The sequence below is a fragment of the Epinephelus moara genome, chromosome 16 (assembly GCF_006386435.1).
Source record: "Epinephelus moara isolate mb chromosome 16, YSFRI_EMoa_1.0, whole genome shotgun sequence".
Taxonomy (NCBI): Eukaryota; Metazoa; Chordata; class Actinopteri; order Perciformes; family Serranidae; genus Epinephelus; species Epinephelus moara.
Window position 1 is genome coordinate 40,541,480 of NC_065521.1, and position 22,261 is coordinate 40,563,740.

General features: G+C 41.8%; 2 protein-coding genes across 3 annotated transcripts in view; one reads left to right on the forward strand and one right to left on the reverse strand.

Moving 5' to 3' along the window:
* syt6a (synaptotagmin VIa) overlaps positions 1-8,605 on the reverse strand; it is a 105,920-nt gene extending 97,315 nt beyond the window's left edge. The window contains exon 1 of the mRNA XM_050066218.1: positions 8,193-8,605. Coding sequence (XP_049922175.1) covers positions 8,193-8,349 — 157 coding nt within the window. The 5' untranslated portion in view covers positions 8,350-8,605. The remainder of the gene's footprint in view (positions 1-8,192) is intronic.
* The window catches only part of klhl21 (kelch-like family member 21), a 75,747-nt gene that overhangs the window by 1,838 nt on the left and 51,648 nt on the right, over positions 1-22,261 (forward strand). The window lies entirely within an intron of this gene.

Genomic DNA, 22,261 nt, shown 5'->3' on the forward strand with positions numbered 1-22,261 from the left:
AACTTGGGATCAGTTTTAAAACCTTTCAAATCTCTCAGCTCTCTCCACTTGGTGAATGCCCGACCGAGGTTTACACGAGTCCTATCACTGTCCCGTTTAGCCTTCTTCTGTTCTTCTGTTCTTTTTCTTTTAGGTGGTGCTCCTTCTTTATCCGTCATGACATCGGAAGTACAACCAAGTCCTTATAGATACATCTGGTAAAACTGTTATGTGTTCAGCAATGCCCGTTGCGTACCGCTTACTCGAAGAACACTCTGTAAACACGGCTCTTCTTCTTCTCTTAATGTATTGGCAGATCGCAAACAACTTCCAGGTGCATACCACCACCTACTGTACAAGAGACTACTCCCTACTACATGTCATTTAGCCTGTTTCTTAAATCCTACTTGTAAACACGGCTCCTTCTTCTTCTGTGGTTTAATGGCTGCGGGCCGCTGCGGGCGTGCAGACTTACTTCTGCCTCCGGGTGCCATAATCTGGTTTGCTGACTTCTGCTGTGTCCGACCCGAGCCAGGCTACGCTAAATAGCCATATAGAGAAAGGCTTTTTGTCGCTGTTGGGTTCAAATAAATATGCAGATCTTCAAGGGGGGGTGATACAAACTAGGGACAGTTTTATGAATGGTAAAAAGTTCCGCACAGCTGCTTTAAAGAGACACGATGCATGTCACAAGCGTGAAGTGACACACCATCCCTGAATGTCCAAAACAGACGCAGGAGGTTACCTAGTGCTTCATATTTGCACGTGTAAGTCGACTGTCAAAGCAACAGCATTTGACGAGTTGGGATGAAAACATGTTGAGTCACCAGAAGAAAATACTGGCTTTGTGTTTCTGCAAACCACGGTTATGTTAGGTTTGTATGTTTCATATGGATCATATCAACGTTTCCAAAGTGATGGAGTATACGTGCTTTGTCATGGGGAGGTGGAGGTGGAGGTGGAGGGAATGGTGGATGGCGTGACCCCGTGAAATGGCTGCCAAGCTGCAGAGCACTGTTCAAGACCAATAACCAAGAAAAACAGTTGTTTTTCCAGCAAGACATCAGCAGCATTTCCAGCGGCTGTTGTGGCACCAAAGCCAGGTATTTTAAGCCATAAACATGATCTTTTCCCAACCATGACCAAATTTTTGTACATAAACATAAATTGCTCTGGCGACTGAGTTTTGTAAACTGTGAATGTGCATCTTGAGGTGAGTTTATGGAGTAATGAGAAACTGAAAACATGCAGCACACTTTACAAGTTTGAAACAATTAAAAGTGTAAATGAAATTTGGATTCTAGCTACATTTTGTGCAGCTATCAACTGTTTAGGATTTACCAGTTTTACCGCCGTGCTGCTAATTATCCATTTCACTTGAAAAATTTGAAGCTAATAAGCTAAGCTAACTAGTGTCTACTAGTGCAAGCTTTATTTCCCTCCAGTCTCTCTCCTTCTCCTTTTCACCTCTGTCCACTTATAAAGTAGATTTTCAGGACCTGGAATACTCACAAATGCTTCACTCAGGTTGAAACATTATTTTTCAAATGTGCACAGATGCATGTTCACATAAATCTGCACTTCCCTGAGTAAACGTGTGTCTAATTGTGACTTTCCATCGCCCTCTGAAATTTGCTTTGGTTTCTCCCTGAACACACTTTTGGTTTAACTTTACATCGATTACCACCAGAAATTACTTTTTGTTAGTTTGTTATTTGAACACCTGCAAAGTCATTGTCAGGCTCCAAGACACTCAGGGGTGAATTCACAAAAGGATTTCATGGCTTATGCAGTTTTTAATCTGCACAAATAAGACAAAAAGAAACTGGATAATTCTCGAAACACCTGCAAAGTGAAACGTGAAATGCATCCTCAACTGTGCTGCCAAGCAAAAAGCATCTCTGTGCTACTGTGCTGTTTGCACATATTTAAATAAAGCAACATGTATTAATGTAACATTTTGCTCCAAACCGGCCCCTTTCTACGCAAATGAGCCGAATTTAAAAAGCAGTCCCTTTCACAAAGGTCAGCACTAACAGTCACACACAGGTACAGTGAAGTTATCAGTGTCTTTAGGGAGTTGGTGGTAAGAGAGGCACATTTATAACGGGTGTCACGCTCATCTTTCATAACAGTATGAAGGTGTGTGTTTGAAAACACCAACAGCACAGACTCTCTGTTACATTTAAATTCCTTTCCTGAAGTTTTGAGGAATGCCGCTGCAACCAGCCTCATTCCCAGGTCAAAACTGGACGCTCACCCAGTAGACAAGTCACTGTTATTTTAATGTAACGTTACGTGGTTTGCACACTTTAATCATGTGAAACATAAGTATTTAACCCAAAACATGATCTTTTTTCTAACCCTAACCAAGTAGTTCTGTTGTCTAAATCTAACCACCACTGTTTTACAACTTAAATCACATTACAATGTGTTGCAGCTGTGCATCACATAGATAAACGGTGCCCTTTGTGTTGCTATCAGTTGCAGAGGGACGAGACAAAGCATGTGTATTTGATGACCTGGGAATGACAACAGGTTGCTGCATCTCAGGACCTGTAGCTCTTGGTCTGAAGTTCCAGTTGTATTTTATAGTACTTAGGTGCAAAACATTATGGGTGCTGTTATACAGGGGTTAAAGTTCTCCGGCACAGCACCGGATTTCCGGCATGGCGAAGTTTCTGTCTGGCACGGGCAGAAGTGCTCTGCAGTGCAAGCATTTCACTCGCATTTGCCTCTAAAAATATATGCATATGTGCGAACCGGGAAAATGATTTAGGCACACAGTGTGCGAGTAAACACAACCTACTGTTTACCATAATCGGCATCGGACGTTTTTTCATCGATAACCAATAAAATAAATGTATTTTAAAACTCGCTGCTTTAGCTCTGATACAGCCGTCTCCCTCCCTGCCTGCAGTCCAAACTGCACTGAGCTTTGTAACAATGTCCCACCTACAGCCCCCTCTGATTGGTTACACGGCACAAGTGATAGCTAATCAACACTGACGCCTGTGCATGCTTTCACATCATGTCACATTGAGACACAGAGCACAGACAGAGCAGGAGAGGCTCCGGTAAGCCAGCGGTAATTTTGAAGGTAAGGTAACAGAAACCAGACAGAAACGAAAGTTGCAATAAAAGTCCTCTATGCTGAAGTTTTAAAGTCACCACCACAATGTTATATGATCCATTTCAATGATGACATGCTTGCCCAGAGGTGAAATTTCGACATAACTGCTTGTTTAATTCACATCAAGCGTGATACAATTTTGCAAACAGCCTAAATGATTTAGCTTCTAAAAATAAATAGCACCAAGGCAAAAAAGAGATGCAGGAGCTATAAGTCAAAAAGTCTGGTAACCGCTGAAAGTTTAATCTTTATTTATAAACTCATTATGCTATAAAAGTTTAATCTGACTAAAGCTATAATCTTTTTGTTCGTTTTAATACTAAACACGTTCCTTTACAACACATACATTTCTATTTCTTCATTTTGTGACCGCAACACCAAGCCCCCTGCTCCGGAAAAGATTTCAGATTTCAGGCACACAAATCTTCCGTGCTCCACATTTCAGGCACAAAATGTTTTCTTGCTTTAACCCCTGTGTTATACCTTTGGTGCAGTATCTTTTGTGAATCAGACCTTGAGATGAAGCAGATAGCAGTTGCCAAGTGATGCATAATTCATGGTGCCATCAGCGGCCGCAATTGAGTCTTCATGAATTTGCTTTTCTGTGTTTTCCTTTGTCTAATATCATTGTTTATTTAACAAATCTGTTTTGAGAGGCCTTCAACAAAGACCATTTCCCATAAGCTTGAGACCACTGTGTGCTGAAAGTCTGTGCCGGACAAAAGAGACCCCGAGTGAGTTGAGAGGCTGCAGTTAGCTCTAACATGTCTGTAATAACAGCGGGACAGAGACGGGTTTTTTTGGACCACAGAGATGATGGCTAAAACGTTAAAAAGATGACATCAGAGTATTGGTCAGAAGTGAAAGACTTATTTGGATCTTTTACTGACAAATAACAATATCAGATTGTAAAAACACTCTGTCACAAGTAAAAGACCTGCATTAAAATATTAGTAACCCTTTATGTTAGTCTGCTAATTACCTGGTTTTAACTAGGAAACAGAATGGTAACAAAATCTAGTTATTAGGAAAGTACCAAAAGACCAGGATAGTAAGTAAGAAGTTAGTAGGTTACTTAGTGAGTACATGGAAACCTACCAGGAAACGAGATGGTAATAAAATCTAGGTATTCATACAGTACCAATAAGAAAATATAGTAACTACTAAGTTATTACCTAGTAAGTAGTAAACCTGCACTTGTGAAGCAGCTTTCTAGTCTTCTGACCACTCAAAGCGCTTTTACACTACGAGTCACATTCACACAGTGGTGGCCGAGGCTGCCGTACAAGATGCCACCTGCTACTCAGTTGTAGACATTCAATTTGGGGTTCAGTATCTTGCACAAGGACACTTAGACATGTGGAAGGGGATTGAATCGCTGATCCTCCGACTAGTGGACAAACCGGCTCCACCTCCCAAGCCACAGCTGCCCACATGAAAAAAGTACTAGGATATTAGTTTAAAAAATATTGTTAAGAAAGTACCTTAGCAAGTGCATGAAAATTAGCAACAAAAAGTGCTTAAAATATCAGTAGTACAGTTCATTTCAGTTTGGTACGCATTTTGGTACCAATGGAACCGTTCCATACCGTCCCCATGTTTGGTCCCCCCTCTGTTGGGGTACCTAGCACACAGATGTGCTACTAAAAGGTGGAGCTGTGAACACTGCAGTCTGATTGGTCAGTAGAGGACGGTCACTCTGCTCAGGGCTGAGTTGTGTCTGGTTTTGAGGCTCATGTAACCACTGTTCATACTGTGGAGAGTTTTATTAGTAAACTGTAACTATAAAATGAAAGGATGTTTTGCTGCCTCTCACAGCAGCTGGAGTCTGAGGAAAAATAACTTCATTCACTGGGCCGACTGCCGACAACTTTTAAGGTGGAACGAGGTGACGACGTGACGCACACCTTATGCCCTCTATACACTGTGCGATTTTAGCAATCTTATAAGACTATTGCATGACACACTGTGAGACGTGGATCTAATTAACTTTGGTACGATGTTAAGTTTGATGTGTGCAGATTGTACGATGGCCGTTTACTACTGAATCGTAGGTTATGACGTACTTCAATATGCAACATCATCAGCGTACGTCATCCATCTGCGCCACCATAGGTAGCTTGCTCACCTGGAAGTTGCAGTTCCTCCGCAATTTCCTTCCATGCAACATCTTTTTTCTCGCGGTCATGATAGCAGCTGGAGGAAACATCAAATAAACAAGGCTTCTGCTGCCACAACTCTACCAAACTTTCCTCTTTCTGGGAGTTCCACAGACTTCTTTTTGTTCGTTTTACCTCCACGGCAAGCGATCATTTATTTGAGTTTAGCGCCGGTGACCATTGTGTCATTTCGTGCTGCATTTCTATTGGTTGATTAGAAGACGTAGGTCGTAGCAGCTGTCACACTGTGAGATAGTCATCCTAAATTTCTGACACTGTCAGAATTTTATCTCAGGTTATCTTTGGTCGCAAGATGTTGACAACGGCCGTCCTTGAACCTGTCTCACAGTGCGACGTAAGACCACTGTTTTAGAGCCACGACCAAAGATATCGCCACGTTTCTCCCACGATGGCCATCTTTCATCTGGGACAGCCCAAAATCACACAGTGTATACTGGCTGTTAAATTTCAATAGGACAACTATGACCATTACTTCAGTTGTTTTTTTGTCTCTGTAAGATGACCTACACCTTTAGAAATTAGTGGATCTTCAAGCATGAAAAAATATTAAGTTCGAGTAGACTATGTGAACTGCGTATATTCTAGTCCTCAATTGGAGAAAAAAAGCATCATGGAGCATCTTTCCTGTGGGCTACAGCAACACTAAACCCCTGAGCTTGCCTGAGAAGGACTAAATGCACAAACCTGCTATTATTAAATATCCCATGGAGAGAGACTCTCACTGCAGCCTGTTTTATTTTGTTCTGAAAATGTCAGCGTGCAGCCTCGTTATGTGGACGATAAACCAGGTGCAGACTTCCATCTGTGTCACCGCTGATGAGGAAATACAGCTAGAACTGTTTGTGGTGGAAACACTTAGTGGATGAAGGGTCTAGGTATCATGTCCGAAGGGTTACTTTTGGTTCCGAAGGTACTATACCGAAAGTGTTTGGTGGAAATTGGGCTTAAAAGTACTCATTAGGCAGCAAAATGACCCCTGTCAATGTAATGTTACCGTATATACTGTATATCTGATACTTTTTGGTAGTTCAAACTTTGATAGTATATAATTTTGAAAATTCCTGATACATTTTCTGTGTGAAATTTAATCTGAAAAGTAGCTTAACCCGTGTCAGATAAATTTCGTCAATTAAGAAATGAAATATTTCCCGTAATTGTAGTGGAGTAGCAGCTTAAACTTGCTTTAAATGGAGATACTCAAGTAAAAGTACATCAAAATTGTACTTTGTTGACAAGATGAGTCCGCAAATCAAAGCAAAGGATGTGTGTACTGATGTGTTAGCAAAAACGAACTAACTAGTAGTATGGTAAGAAAATTATATCGTTCAGTTAGTGTAGTTTTTAGTCGTGTGTTATAAGAAGGGAAGGAATAATAAGTTGTAGCCTCAGCACATTCATGGTCTGTTTCTTTAAATTCCTGTTTGTTGAACAGCCACATAGTGCTCTATGTGGGACCTATGAATTATAGAAACTAAAAATATATACAAGGAGACATTTCATACAACCCCCCCTCAACCTGCACATCCTCCAACACTATGGGAAGCAGCTTGTCTTTAGCTTCCATGTGGCAGAAATAATCCACATCAATGGCTGCATAACATGCAATGGCATTTAATGTCCCCACAGCTCAGTAGTGGATGCCAGTGGCACTGTGATGTACGTTCAATTCCTCCACTGAGAATGATGTGAGTTGACAGTGGATTTGGTCAGGATTGGTGTGACATGAACTCTGTGAACAGGGACCCATCCTCGAAAAAGCAGCTACAAATGATATTTCTTCTTTCTTGTGCACCTGCTGACGAACAGCCAGACTCACTCGTTGGAAGAGGAAATAAAAAATCAGCTGGATTAGCAGTTATGGGTGTCTAATATGCAACAGATCACATAACTGGCATGGAATTATATGTGGTAATATATTTACTGCGTAGATATTTTAAATCCAGTTAATCCAGATAAAAATAAAGTGCTGTTTTTCAAATTGTACACGGAGATATTTTAATGTTTAAGCTCTGATATCAAAACAATCTGAACACTGTCAGAGCTCAGGGACGCCTGTCTGTCTAAATCTATCAAGCTACAATTCTCCACACACCCTTTCATCACATCTTGTGTAGTGTTCTCTGCAGCGTAACAGTAAATTCACCAGGTCAGTCAATGTTTGCCAGATCAAACATCACATTTTCACAACTAATATTCACACACAACAGATATTAAAGCACACAAGAGCGTCTCCATTAACAATGTGTCTGACAAGAGGGATTATTCCTTTAACGGGGATGAAGCCGACCACAAGTGCCAAAGCAACAGATGCACGAGGCGGCAACAGATGTGTAAATCAACCCTCATGAATAACTCAAAAAATCCACTTCAGGATGTTGAAACTTTGCAGAGCAAAATTAAACACACAGCACCGCTGCGTGATGCTTTTAACCTGGGCGCAGCGAGATACATTTCTAAAGAGGTTTGTTTGTTTCTTATCTCTTTTTCTTCGGTAAGCCTGAGTGGTCCGGACAGCATCAGCTGGCATTAGTCAGCCCGAAGGCTTATCTATTAACGGTATAGATGCGCTGCTCTCTGGAGCAAACTGGGGAGTCAATGTGAGTTTGTTTTACACACCTATGGCTCCCCGTTGCCCCGGGGTCACAAAAACTCATTAAGGATGTATTAATGGCTCAGTCGAAGCTCTATGTGAGAAACCATCTGTGACTGCACGTGTGATAAACAACAGGGGAAAGAAGTAAAACCACATGTTAACTGGCAATAAAATTCGATTTTAGCTGTGGCATTTACAAAATGAGCTTTCTTCTGAGGAAAAGATGAGCATGGAGACTTACAAAGCACACGAGGAGAGCTGCAGCCTCTCACCCCAGTATAGATCAGGAGTTAATTATAGTCCTTACCCAATTCTTTGTGGTCAGAGCTGTGGGTGGACAACAGGAAGAGGTAATCCTGACAGGTGTCCTGGTCCAACAGTGAGCTGTTGTGCAGGCAAAGGTCAACAATTAGGGTCACAGCTTTCTGACAGACCATGTCATACTCCTCTCGGTCAGAACTCATGCTCCCAGCTGCATCCTCAGCCGAGTGTGTGCTTATCCAAGGGGACTAACACACCCACACACACGCAGCAGCAGCAGCAGCAGCAGCAGCAGCAGCAGCAGCCTAACATGCAGAAGATGAATTCAACTTGTCTCCGTCCTCGGCTGATTCTCCTTCCACGGTGTCTCAAATGTGTTTATGCACAAACACACTTGAGTGTATGTACAAATGTGTGTGTGTGTGCTTCAGTTTGTGTGTGTAAGCAGGGCCATGGTAAGTGCATGAACATGTTGTATGCGTACTAATGTGTGTGTGCAGTAATGTGTGAGGACTTAATGAATCATATTTGTCCCCAGGTGATGGAGGGGCAGAATTATTGCATCACATACATACATACGCTACAAAAAGCAAGTCACAAAGAAACACAACAACTAACCAGAGCCTAGGAAAAAAAACAAAAAAAAAACGCCCCCTCCTCCACCTCCTGTCTCTTCATTGCTCTGTTTCCACATCACTCCCCCGCCACACCCCCACCCCCCACCCTCGATGTGACTGTAAAGCCCCCGCCGCCACTCCTTCTTTGAGTGTGCACAAACAGAAAAAACATAACGACCACTGGGCTTGTTTTTCTCACAGTTGGACAGATTCGGTCCCTGCAGGTCAAAATGTCTCCTGTGATAAAGTCCTCCTCGAGCTGAACCACCTGTGACTCCGCAGGTCTCGCTGCTCCCACCGACAATCCCCCCGTCGCTCAGATTGTGATCCCTGAGTGTTTACAACCTGTAATGATGAGGGTTTAACTATGTCTGTGAGCAAGAGTAACAACGACAGGGAGGAGGGAGAACAAGTCATGAGGCTGCACACAGTGTGAACTAATGCTGATATGTATGTGCAGTATAAGTACTTTTATCAATATTGTACTGTAAAAATACTCTCCTGCTGTCATGTCTGATTCAGTGATTCAAAATATTTTATTTTCCGTGCCCTCAGTTCGGATGTGAGTGGGCACATTTGTCCAAAAAGTGCTTTTTGCTTTGTCTGGTAGTGGTGCTTCACTTCCACTTTCAGTAATCACCGCGCTCTCTGGACATATAATGACACATACTGGTTTTAAACTGCCCGTGGGAATAATGAATACATAAACATGTGTCCATTCTTGATTAAAAGCTCTGTTTTCACTGTCTACTTTTCTCTCTTTAAAGCACGCCATGTGAAATTACTTTTCCCTCACTCTCTTTTTTTCTCTTGTTATGGTTGTCTCTCGTCTCATCTAAGCCCCGAGGAACAGCGCTGGGCTTTGAAGCCAATTTGAAATAGTGGCAGATAGTGGAATTACACCATTCAGTTCGGACACGTGATGCCATGGGACCCAAAAAGACCTTTTCCCATAGACTTACATCATGAAAGAGACGTCTGTATCAGTGGATACATTTTTATGAGCGTCACAACCCCCACGAAATGTTCACGATCAGTATTTGATTCATACGGTCTGATAACATTTCATATGTCTAGAAGAGCTGTAAGATTTAATAGTTTTATCCTCATTCAAGTTAGCAGAGTGCTAAATCGGAAGTTAGCCACTCGGCTGCACTCAGCTAGCATAAGTCTGTAGTGCGCTCGCTGTTTGGGTCCCACAATGCGAAAGATCTGGGTAATTTCATACAACGGATATAGAGATATTTTGACTTTATGCACCACTGAACAACTTCCATAGGAATGAACAGAGGCCGGCCTCCAACATTGTATCTAGGTCTCTTTATATACCCATGATCTCATCTCTCCTGTGTGTATCTCACTGACTGTAGTCCCAATACTTACCAGAACGCAGAGGCTTGATTGGATGAGCAGCATTGCATGAGATGATTTAAAGGGAAATTTCGGTTTATTTCAACCTGTCTCCTATCGTCCTAAATTTGTTTCAAGTGACTAGTGACATAAAAATAATAGTTAGCATGTTAGCCGTTAGCCTAGATACAGCCGGGGCGCATAGTAGTGTCAGACCTGTTAAAACGTAAGTGAACGGGCAACCTTCAAGTGCAAAGTTAGTCCACTAAACAAGCTTTTTTTCCACAAAGACCGCCTCATATCGTTAGGATAAATGTCAGAGAACATATAGAAAACGACATGTAAACGTGTTGTCTTACCTTACCGGTGTGCTGCCATGTTTGTTTACCATTTAGCTCTGCTTTCCAAAGCGCGGCCGAAATATTCGAGAGCAAGCTCAAAAATAGAAGACACACCGTTTTTTTGCGCGACTCGCGAGCGAATGGTCGCGGTATTCAACAAAAAACATGAGTTTGCGTGTGTTGTGNTTTTTTTGCGCGACTCGCGAGCGAATGGTCGCGGTATTCAAAAAAAACATGAGTTTGCGTGTGTTGTGACCTCTCTCGGCCACCGTAGACATCTCCCCCTTGACCAGACCTGACAGGCACATGTTTCATGTACTTACCTATATCTAATGCTAAATATTAATTCTCCAAGCATTGGAATAATCACTGGCGCGCGAGCCTGTCCACCCTGGGCTTTGGGTCCAAACTCACTTCTTCTTCTTTGGGGTTTATTGGAGATTTGCAAACACAGTGCACTGTTCGGTTGTGGTTTGTATTTTGACGGGACAGCGGTGGCCGCTGCGCGATGCGTCTGTTCGGTTTTGGTGTGAATACACGTGTGCTGCCGCAATGCTTCTGGATTGTTTGCGGTGTAAATGAGGCCTTAGAGTTAAAGTTTGAAACAGCTTTAATAAAGTAGTGAATTTAGAAATACATGAGTTCTGTTTTTTGATTTTTATCGTGGTATCAAATGAGTATCGAGAATTGTGGAGATTCACTGGTATTGGTATCGACTACTGAAATTCTGGTATTGTGACTAGCCTAGTCCAAATTTCACCTTAGTCATCAGTTAAAGGTCCACACAGTTTAATATATTCAGTGTCATACTTGTGTTTGGCCATGAGCTAGTTTGCTGTGTTTTTTTACAAACTTGACATGTTTGCAAGTCACCTGTGGTCCATTCAGAATGAACCTGCAACCCACTTTTGGACTGTGACCCACCAGTTTGGAACCACTGATTTAACACATGCAGTTGGTTTGTAAGTGTCCAGGTCTGCTTACCAGTGCTACAAATGCTGCACTGTTTGAAATAGAAACACTCCGTCAATGTTTCCTAATTCTCAATGGAGGGACTGCAGGTTTACAAGGGGGACACATTTTGGTCTCTCTATATATATTATATTACAGACACAGCATTTTAATGTTACACTGGTGGAGGTGGAGCACATTTAGACCTCTTAAAGGTTCTGTAAGCAGCATCAGGGCATTAATATAGCAGCAAACCATGAAAAGATATAGTGGAGTAAAGGCATCCTTAATTTCTATAAATACACAGCATCTGTAGGGACAGGACAACATTTGGGTATCAGAAGTGTTCTGGTTACCATTTGTATTCCGAGTCGTACTGACCAATCATGTTTTAATGATGGTAACAGTCTGTGTGAAGAAGCGAAATGCAATCAGGGTCCATTGGCGATTGCTCAATTAGGAGTTAGCTTTTTATTAGCTTGTTTTATTTATCTGCATTCATATGCAGATATCTGTATATAGAGATTAGTCTGAAATGATTTGCACACATAAGAGTAGGTCTTGGCTTGGATATCTATGACTACACCGGATCAGCCTGAAACATTGGCCTTCACCCCCAGAAACTTTATCGTCATCAGACTGAATGGGTTCAGAGATTGTGATGCCCTGAGCAGAGAGTGAAGTCATGCTACCTCTTTGATTGTTGTAATCTGAGTTTCTCTGTGGTTTGTCGTGGTAAAATGATCCGATTGTGCATGCATGTTAGTACATGTGTGTATCCCACTGGCTAGCTCAACGCTGCCATTTTACACTGCACACATACAGTGATTACCACTGATATTGGGACGGCGTTGTCGCAGAAGCATAGGGCCTAGCTGCTGGTTCTGGTTTAGTGTATGTTGTATTTTTAAGGCCGCGGTATGGGTGTAGAGCCCAAGACAAATATCCAACTTTGTGGGACAATGAAGTTCATCTTGATCTTGATCTTGATCTTGGTTCCCCCCAGCTAACAGCTCTGTAAGCACTGTTGCTGTTGTTAAGCGCTATTTGTGGAGTCAGCACCGTTACCTGCCAGCTCAGCCACCACCATGCTGAGAGCCAGTTCTATAGCACAGTATCATATTTTATAAGCTGATCACGTTTTGTTTTAAAATCTTAATCCATAAAGTAATTCGTAACAAAGAATGAAAAATGAAAACTAATTGTACTCCAGTCAAATAATTAAAAGTACAGCCTTAAATATTATACAATATTTCTATTTGAAATGTCGTGGAGTGGAAGTACTGAGTTGAATAAAAATGAAATAATCAAGTAAAGTAAAGGTACCACTGGATATGTGTTCATTTTATATACAGTTTATAACTTTGCACCAACTGTCAGTTTGATGTAACTAAGTGTGAGCTGGGATGTAAAAGTTGCTTGAATGTTTCTGTTGGGAGACTAATGAAGCTCAATAAAAGCAAATATACCTCGAGCAGCTGATCCTAAACCTCTGAGGATTCAATTCAAATTAATTTTTCATATTGGGTAATTAGAGTAAGTGAACACTCAAATGTGTTTATTATCAAATCAAGGCTTTGAAGCAAAAAAAAAAAAAAAAACCTGAGAGATAAACCTAATTGCCTTGACTTTTTCCACTGAATTATATTGAACTATATGTGAACCTGCTTGACCTTATCCCTTAATTATGTTCTTAACCATTAATTATAGTAATTCAATAAACCCTGTGACGAATCAGAAAAATAATTTCATGCCTTTCTAATTACAAAGTGATATTGAGTTTAAGCAGATCTCAGCTCCCCTCCTTAATTCAGTTAAAGCAGGGCGTAAATACGACGCTGTCTACATTGGCAGGCTATTGTTCCCAGATATCTCAGATAATTGAGAGCTTATCGTAGCCCCCACCCCGGGCTTCCTCTCAAAGGTTGGGTCTGGGGGTCTACTGTGCTTCCTGTTACTCAAGATTGGATCTTCTCCTCTTTGGCAGTCCTGATTAACAGGCAAATAACAAATCGTTTCTGGCTGCGGTTTTTCAAAAGAGTCAATTACTTGTCTGCTTCTGTTGCAGCTGATACTGACTCGCCCCCTTCATTTGCCCCGCGGTCCTGTTAATGCAAACAAGTTTGCTGCCTACCTGTATTCACATTCACAAGATGGTGCTTAGATGTCAAAACAAAGCCAGCTCAGTGATTTCCTTCCAGTGCTGCAAACAGGGCGATGTAACAGCTTTAATGTTGGAGGAAAATAGACCTGGGGTGTAGCACGTCTTCCCTCTCCTACATTATTCAGAGGGTGTTGTCCAAAGATGTCCAGTATGTCGGACAAATAATGCCACTGGTTCCTTGTTAACGTATATATTGCATCATGAAGGCAGCTGGGAAATAACCTGCCATAAAAAAGATAATGCACCATTACTGAGAGAAGCCTCCAACATCTTCCCTCACTTCCACATTAATAATAACCCTATCTATACGCTGCGGTTCGAGGTAAACTTTACATCACAATACACATGAGTATGAGGTGAAATAATATATAATGTAGCAGACGGATAAAACACAGAGGAAGTCAGCAGAATAATAACAGAGGGCAGAGGTGGAATGAACTGTGCTTACAAATTCGAGGTACTTGTACTTCACCGGAGTATTTCCATGTCTTGCAAATTTATACTAATACTATGTCTCAGAGGAAAATATTCTTACGTCGCTACATTTCTCTGAGAGCTTTAGTTAATTTACAGATTATAATTTTTCACACCCTTCCTGTTCAGTGATGTGTTGATTTTGAATGTTTGTGATGAACTGAAGGATGTTCCTCTACGTGTTGAGAAAATTCTACTCCTTAAGGCCCAGACACACCAAACCATCTTCAGAGAGCTAGCAGTGATGAAGGCTCTCTGCTGCGTTGCCTGACATTGCCGTTTCCCAGCCAAAAAAGTTGCACATGAACATACCGCAAAGACTACAGCCAACAGTCAACCAACACGTACTTTCTGCACCTGTGTGAGAGGAAATAATGCTGCGTTCCAGGCAAGTCACGCCAAACTCTCAAAGCAACATGGCGGACCGTGCGGGGTTTATGTTTGTTTATGATCACTTCTGTCACCAAAGGTGCCGGTTCCTTCCTCATTTGAGCGAAACGGAGGAGGAGAAACAGCACATAAGGTCACAGATGCTATTATACTTTTTATTTTACGTTATCTGTGTGTTTGGAAACGTATTTTGTATTGATTTATTCTTGCACTGGAAACCAGCTGTCAGAGCGGCTGCCAATAATGCGTTAACATTAGGGCTATTTTATGTCTATTTCTCACTGTGTATCACCTGCATCAACACCGCATCATAGGGCTGCCATTGTTGTTTAGAGGAGTAAGGTCATTGGTTTAATAGGGCTGCCATTGTTGTTTAGAGGAGTAAGGTCATTGGTTTAGAGGGATGTGTGACGTCAGAAAGCGTAACTGGGAGTACATCGATCTGGTACGAGTTCACGGGTGGTAAGTTACGGGTTTGACTGCCGTTCCAGTGCACTTTCATGGGTAGAAGGTTGTAAAAACACGAGTTACAGGTTGCCTGGAACGCACCATTAAAACAGGGAAACTGGAAGACCATCTTGAGGCTAGTTAGCTAGTTAGCACGTTAACAACACTATCCAGTGTTGAAAGAACAGAGCATTTGCCGTGCACAAGTGAATAATAATACAAACCATCACCAAACATTTCTGCTAAAGAGATCAATGGCTAAAGAAAAAAAATCTTACCTTATGTAAGAAGTTTTTTATGGTCTCACTCCCTCTTGAATTTAGGTGTTTGTTTACTTCTCTCACTTCCATTTCTCTTCTCGTCTGCTGAGCTGAAGCGCCAGTCAGAGTGATTTCATTCAACAATGGGCTTTGCTATCACTGAGACAGGTTCAACATGTTAAATCAGCCAAAAAGAAAGAGCCAACGGGAGCCTACAAGGGGCAACCGTCGGGACACACTGCACCAACGAGGGCGCCAGACGCTCACCAACGGCTCAACTTTGACCAACAGCTGACCGTCAGCATGGTGTGTCAGGGCCTTTGAGAGAATGACCGGACTAGCACCCCAGGAGCTCAGCTATTCATTGCTGTGGATTATGGTGCAGGTCAGCTGTTTGTGGCAGAAGGAGCTGTTGCACAATCCACCTGAAATGAAACTTTACTTTTCTAAAGATTTCTGAGATGGCGCGTGCTTATGTTTTTCACAAGAAATGAAAAATGAAAACAGCTGTGGCTAGTTAGACTGAATATAGACATCAACACTCCACCTGTAAGACTGAAACAACTCAGTGTTTGCAATAAACATTACTCTCAAGAAGATTATGTTAAACCATCATCAAATAAGGGAGACACTTTCTACTGCTATACCAAACCATCAGTAAAATTATGCTATATACCTACAAATAAATGAAACTAAAATTGCTGCCTTGCGGTTGTATGCCTCCGCACAGTCAAGCTGAAGATATATTTTGCATACATGTCTATGGAAACATGGATGTTTCATACTTCCTCCCCCCAGCAGCACAGACGATCTATACAATCAGCACAGTTTCAAGATGGACTTTCAAGATTAGAGTCATCAGTTCAGTATCTGACCAAATGTCTCCCTTTCTGTCCCTGAGATATGATGTTGAATAATGGCCAGAAATGTGTTTGTGCAGAACTTTGTGATGTGACACTGAAGCTGACCTTTGACCTTTTGTATATAAAATCTCATCACTTTTTCATTATTTGACTTTTTTGGTGAAATTTTATCATGATAAGCACACATGAGTTCTTGAGTTTCAGCCAAAAACATGATTTCTAATGTCACAGTGACCTTGACCTCAACCTTCAACCACCATATTCTAATCAATTCATTGTTGAGTCTACGTGGACGTTTGTGCCAAATTTGAGGAAATTCCCTTGAGGCGGTCTTAAGATATCATGTTAATGAGAATGAAATGGACACAAGATCACGGCGACCTTGACCTTTGACCACCAAATTCTAATCAGTTCATCATTGAGTCCAAGTGGACGTTTGTGCTGAGCGTGAAGAAATGGACGTATCCACAGGTCCTTGAGATATGGCGTTCACAAGAATAAGACAGACGAGGTCACAGAGACCCTGACCTTTGACCTAGGGCCACCAAAACCTAATCAGTTCATTGATTTTTTTTGATTTTTTTTTATTTTTCAAAAGCCCTCAAGGTGTTCTTGAGACATTAGGTTCACAACAATGGTACATACGTACAGATGGATGGACGGACAACCTGAAAACATAATGCCTGCGGCCACGGCTTAATGACTTACCAAACAACCAGTGAAGTGTGAAGCGCAGGCGACTCCTTATTCGGAAGGATCTTGAGGTTGGGTTGTAACCAGATCCAGGCAGCAGCAGCAGCTCTCTGACTCTGACACAAACAGCTGACCTGCATCATAATGCAGTGGGAGCACAGTTTGGCGTTTTTGCATATGAACATGGACAGTTGAGAAAATGTAGCATCTATCTGACAGTGAGGTAAAGCTGTGAAAATATTCTCAATCTTGCGTCCACTTAGACTGATATTAAGTTCTCTAGGTAGGTGTGTTTTTAAGTGGTTAAAGTATGTGTTTCTGTTAACCCTAATCCACAGCAGTGCATAGCTGATCTCCTGGGGTGCTAGTCCTGTCTTTTTCTGCAAACACAAAGCGCAACGGCCGCCATCTACTGTACGTAATGCACTGACTATAAATAAAAGCTTGCAAGCCTCACATCAAAAACCGGAACTATCCTTTAAGTAAAGGATCTAAACACTGACAGGGGTGATAGTAATAACTGAATGAACATCAGTTGAAAATATCCCAGTAGCATCAAATCAAAGAGGAAACATGATCAACACTCTGTGTTCAAATCCCCGCCTTCTTATAAGTTAAACAGAATGAAACATTGATTAAACGGCTCCGATTTAACCGTGCAGCACATTTACCCTCTTTATTAATTATTCACGAGGCACAGTAAAAAGAACACAAAATAGTGCTTCTCATATAATTGTGTTTCTATCTCTAAATAATTTAGATTTCCGCAGCTACACAAGTGATTTAAAGAAAACAAATGGAGGCCCTCTGTATGCTGATGGTGAATTAATGTGATAATCAAGACAACTGCTGAGAGTGCTCGTTTTAGATGGTACTAATAATCCCGCAGATTTAAAACCTTTCAGTCTGCTGTCATTAGGGGTTCTGCCTATAAGCTATAAATAAATGAGGAGTGTAGTGATGGTCATATTGATAATTTTGAAGCAGGTGCGGGCATATTTTTCACAGCAAATGAGGGGGTTGTGGCACACAAGGTCCTTGGTTTGATATGCAAATCAACTTCATCTGTGGCAAATCTTCCTGTGGTGACAGCCCCGTGGCTGCAGATGTTGAACTTGATTCATCGTGGCAAATGCATGACAAAGGGTTGGCTCACTCAAAGCTATGCTAATCAACATCAGCACTTTAACAAACTTCTCCGGAGGGCCACGGAGGCAGGATTTATACAGTATAGAGCCAGTGTGTCGGTGTATCCCAGTATGTGTGTGTGTGTTTCATTGTCACGATGTGTTAATCAAAAGATTCCCTACTCAGCTGTGGGGCAACGAGAGAAATATTTCTATTTTGACTCATAGTTAAGCTCATTAGCAACAGTCTTAAATTGTGTAAGCAGGATTTGATGGATGGTGCTCTGAAGCAACAATACAACAGATGAAGCGATGATCTGTGGACAAATAGATCTGCCAGTGAATATAACACAAGAGCCTGCAGGAATTACAATGCAACGCACACATGCTATTTCCGTCAAGCCCTCAAAGGGGGCTTAAAATACTTATGGAGCCATGATATCGCAGTGTTGTTCAATAAGGCTATGCACACAACACAAGTGATGAACGAGAATGACGATGTCCAGAGCGTGGATGGCGATCAGCGTAATTACTCTGTGTCCAGGTGAAATGTGCACAGAGCGGTATCTCATCCAAACATGTCCTGAATGTCATTGAGATGAGGTGTTTAATTGAGCTCCTGTCAGCCCGGTGCAGAGGAGCGATGGAGCCCAAAAGAGTCGATTCTCGGCGCCCGCTGTCATCCATATCAATCCCAAGACATGTAAATGCCATCAGCTTTTTTTTCTACTCAGTCTTCTCATTATTCCTTTACAGGTCTACACAACTCTTAATAAAAAGCCAAGAATTGAAGGGCTGCACCCACTTTTCATGGACCACCGTTCAGCTTACTCAGTATGTGATGAAAAGACTGCACCTGACAGTAAAGCTGTCAGTTTGGTGGGGTGCTTCTGCAGGGTTCAATAATTTAAATGTAAGACTTTTAAAGACCTTTTTTAGCAAAACCCATTTCAGTCAGGAACACTTTCATCAAAGAAAACTTTATTTCTATTTGCAGTATTATATTTGGCGGTATGGCTCTGTTCTGGGGCCTCTCTGCCTTTTCTAGGCAAGGTGGAGAGGGCACACCTCTCTGCCTTTCCGCGTACCTAAGTGGAAAGCCTAAGGTTGAAGCAGGATTTATACTTCTGTGCCATTCCTATGGCATAGGCACTGCGTCGATATAGAGCCTACAACATACCCTACACTGTAGCCTGACGTGCACCTCCCCAGACATGTAACTACACGTTGCAGTGCCGCAGACCTCCTGTCTATTTTTGTAAGCTGAAACCATTTCCCTCAGTGGAAACAGAGCTTTTATTTACATTAATGTCACAGACAAGAAACAATAAATTGTGAAAACAATAAAGCCTCCACAAAAAAATAGCATTTTAAGTCTTGTGTGTGATTTAACCTGGCTTCATATGAGCAGAGGAAATCTCTGCTCGTCGCTACGTTAATTTATACAATGTAAAATGCCATAGGCTTGTGCTAATAACGTTAGCATGTTATATTTGTTTGGAAAACATGTTTAGTATAAGACAGTTGTTTTGTCAGTGAACCTTGTGAGCTGTAATCGAGCCGAATTTTGTTATGTTACCTTTATATATGTTGCTGTTTTTCCTGGCATCATATGAGTACAGGAAAAGTCTGCTAGTCGCTAGGCTAAACCATACAATGTAAAATGCCATAGGCTTGTGCTAATAACGTTAGCATGTAATTTGTTTGGAAACCATACTTCGTATAAGACAGTTGTTTTGTCAGTAAACCTTGTGAGTTGTAATGGAGCCGAATTTTGTTACGTTACCTTTATATATGTTGCTGTTTTTCCTGGCTTCATATGAGTAGAGGAAAAGTCCGCTAGTCAGGAGGCTAATTTATACAATGTAAAATGCCATACACTTGTGCTAAAAACATTAGCATGTTGTAATTGTGGGGAAAATGTGTCCAGATAAAGACGAGCGCTTTGTCTGTGAATGCTGCGAGTTATAGTGAAGCCGAACTTTGTACTTGTGTTTGAAATTGTCTCAATTAAGCCATGTTTAATGTGTGTTTTGAATCAAGTAAACGTTACAGAACTTGTACCCCACCACTGACTAGTGTTTTTGAGGTGTGTAACTGCAGAGTGACACAGACACACCACCACACAAGTATAAATGCTCATAACGGCATAGGCTCTGCGAGAGAGCAGCAGCAAAGACCCCACCAGAACAGAACAGAGCAGCATCAATGACAAACAGAAATGACATTGATAAGTCAGATACAGCATGAAAAGGAGGAGCTGGGGTGGAGGTGGGTTGCAAAGCAGCTTGCAGAGGAAGCAGCAACAGTAGGCAGACCAGAGCAGTTTAAATAGGGCGCTTTGAATGAGATTTACCAATTGGTTGCAAAGAAAGGAATCATGTGATCTATCAGCTGACTCCCTTTCATCAATCAGCTGCTGAGCTCAGTTGATTGGCTGTTTGAGATTAGCTGATGTAGCTGGAATGTGAGCTGAGCTTGACATCGTGTCCTGCCTGAGCTAACGCTATGCTCAACTTGGGATGATATGGTTGAGACTAATTTGGCACTGAGCATGAGCAGGGCCTAACGGGACCAATGGTCCCAACTGGCCCACTGAAAATGCGAAGAACCTATTGTTTTGTTGAGATTTTTCCTTTCTTTTTTTTTGTCTGCTGTGCAATCACATTTTTGAGGGGCCTAGGATTCTTGAAAACTCACAAAAATTGGCACACACATCATTTTGTGTCTGTTGTATTTTGGTATGTTTTTTATGGTGTTATCAGTCTCATTTTTACTTGTATTGAAACTTGAAACCTGATTTCACTTCCCATCTTGACCAGGACTCCCTGCTAGAAGACATATTCTATCTCAACGGGACCTTTCTGGTAAACAGAGGGGAAAAAACAAAGCAAAACAAAACAAAAAACTCTGATAGATTGACTGTCGGAGTAACTGCAGCAGCACTTTCTCCGGTGTGTACTGTAGATTATCGTAGCAGAGTGCCACTCTTCAGATCTGATGGCAAGTGAAGGCAGAGAGGATCAATGATGTCTTTGATCTATTCTCTTGCTTTTAGAGCGCAAGAGAGACGTAAAAGAAAGGAGCTGCTTTGAAAGTTGGATTGAGGTGTATGTTTTATTTTCTTGTTAATGTTTTTAATACATTATTTAAAGCCTTTTAAAGGGTCTTTTTTATGAAATGTACTGTACAAAATCACCTTTCCAGATCTTAAAAAACAGCTTGAACATGAAAATTATCTTAGACAGTATTAACAATTCAATAGCACCATCACAAGATGAGTTGGTGACTCATGCACCCATAAATCTTGATTCTAATGTACATTGACAGGGAAGATTTCCATCAAAATATCTGAAACATCCTTTGTGCTTTTGAGTATCTTAATGTTTTACACTGACAAGAAGTCGTTTGAACTTTAGTCTAAGAATTTAAATGTTTTTTATTTAAAAAATAAAAAATTCAGACAATGACGAATAACAACATTTACTGTGAAATAAAAGAAAGACCTTGCTTGCAGAATAAAAAAGACAGTGAGTCTCTCGGCCAAGCGTTTGGTTGACCACTTTGATCTATCCATCCATTCATCTATTTTCATCCGCTTATCCGGAGCTGGGTCACGGGGGCAGCAGGCCAAGCAAAGCACCCCAGACGTCCCTCTCCTCAGCAACGCTTTCCAGCTCCTCCTGGGGGACCCCAAGGCGTTCCCAAGCCAGACAAGATGTGTAATCCCTCCAGTGTGTTCTGGGTCTGCCCCAGGGCCTCCTACCAGTGGGACGTGCCCTGAACACCTCTAATGGGAGGCACCCAGGAGGCATCCTGATCAGAACCATCTCAACTGACCCCTTTAGATGCAAAGGAGCAGCTGCTCTACTCCGAGCTCCCTCCCAATGTCGAGCTCCTTACTCTTTCTCTAAGGCTGAGCCCAGCCACCCAATGGAGAAAACTCATTTCGGCTGCTTGTATCTGTGATCCCATTTTTTCGGTCACTGCCCAGAGCTCATGACCATAGGTGAGGGTTGGGATGTAGATGGACCAGTAAATGGAAAGCTTTGCATTCCAGCCCAGCTCCCTCTTCACCACGATGGTCCAGTGCAGCGCCCGTATCACTGCAGAAGCTGCACCAAATCACCGATCCATCTCACCACTTTGATCCAGATATTGATCCGACAACTATTGGATGGCAAGCCAGGAAATTTGGTATAAGAATTCATGTTGCCCAGAGGATGGATCCCAAGTACTTTGGTGATCCCCTTAAAGGGAAATTTCGGTTTATTTCAACCTGTCTCCTATCGTCCTAAATTTGTTTCAAGTGACTAGTGACATAAAAATAATAGTTAGCATGTTAGCCGTTAGCCTAGATACAGCCGGGGCGCATAGTAGTGTCAGACCTGTTAAAACGTAAGTGAACGGGCAACCTTCAAGTGCAAAGTTAGTCCAC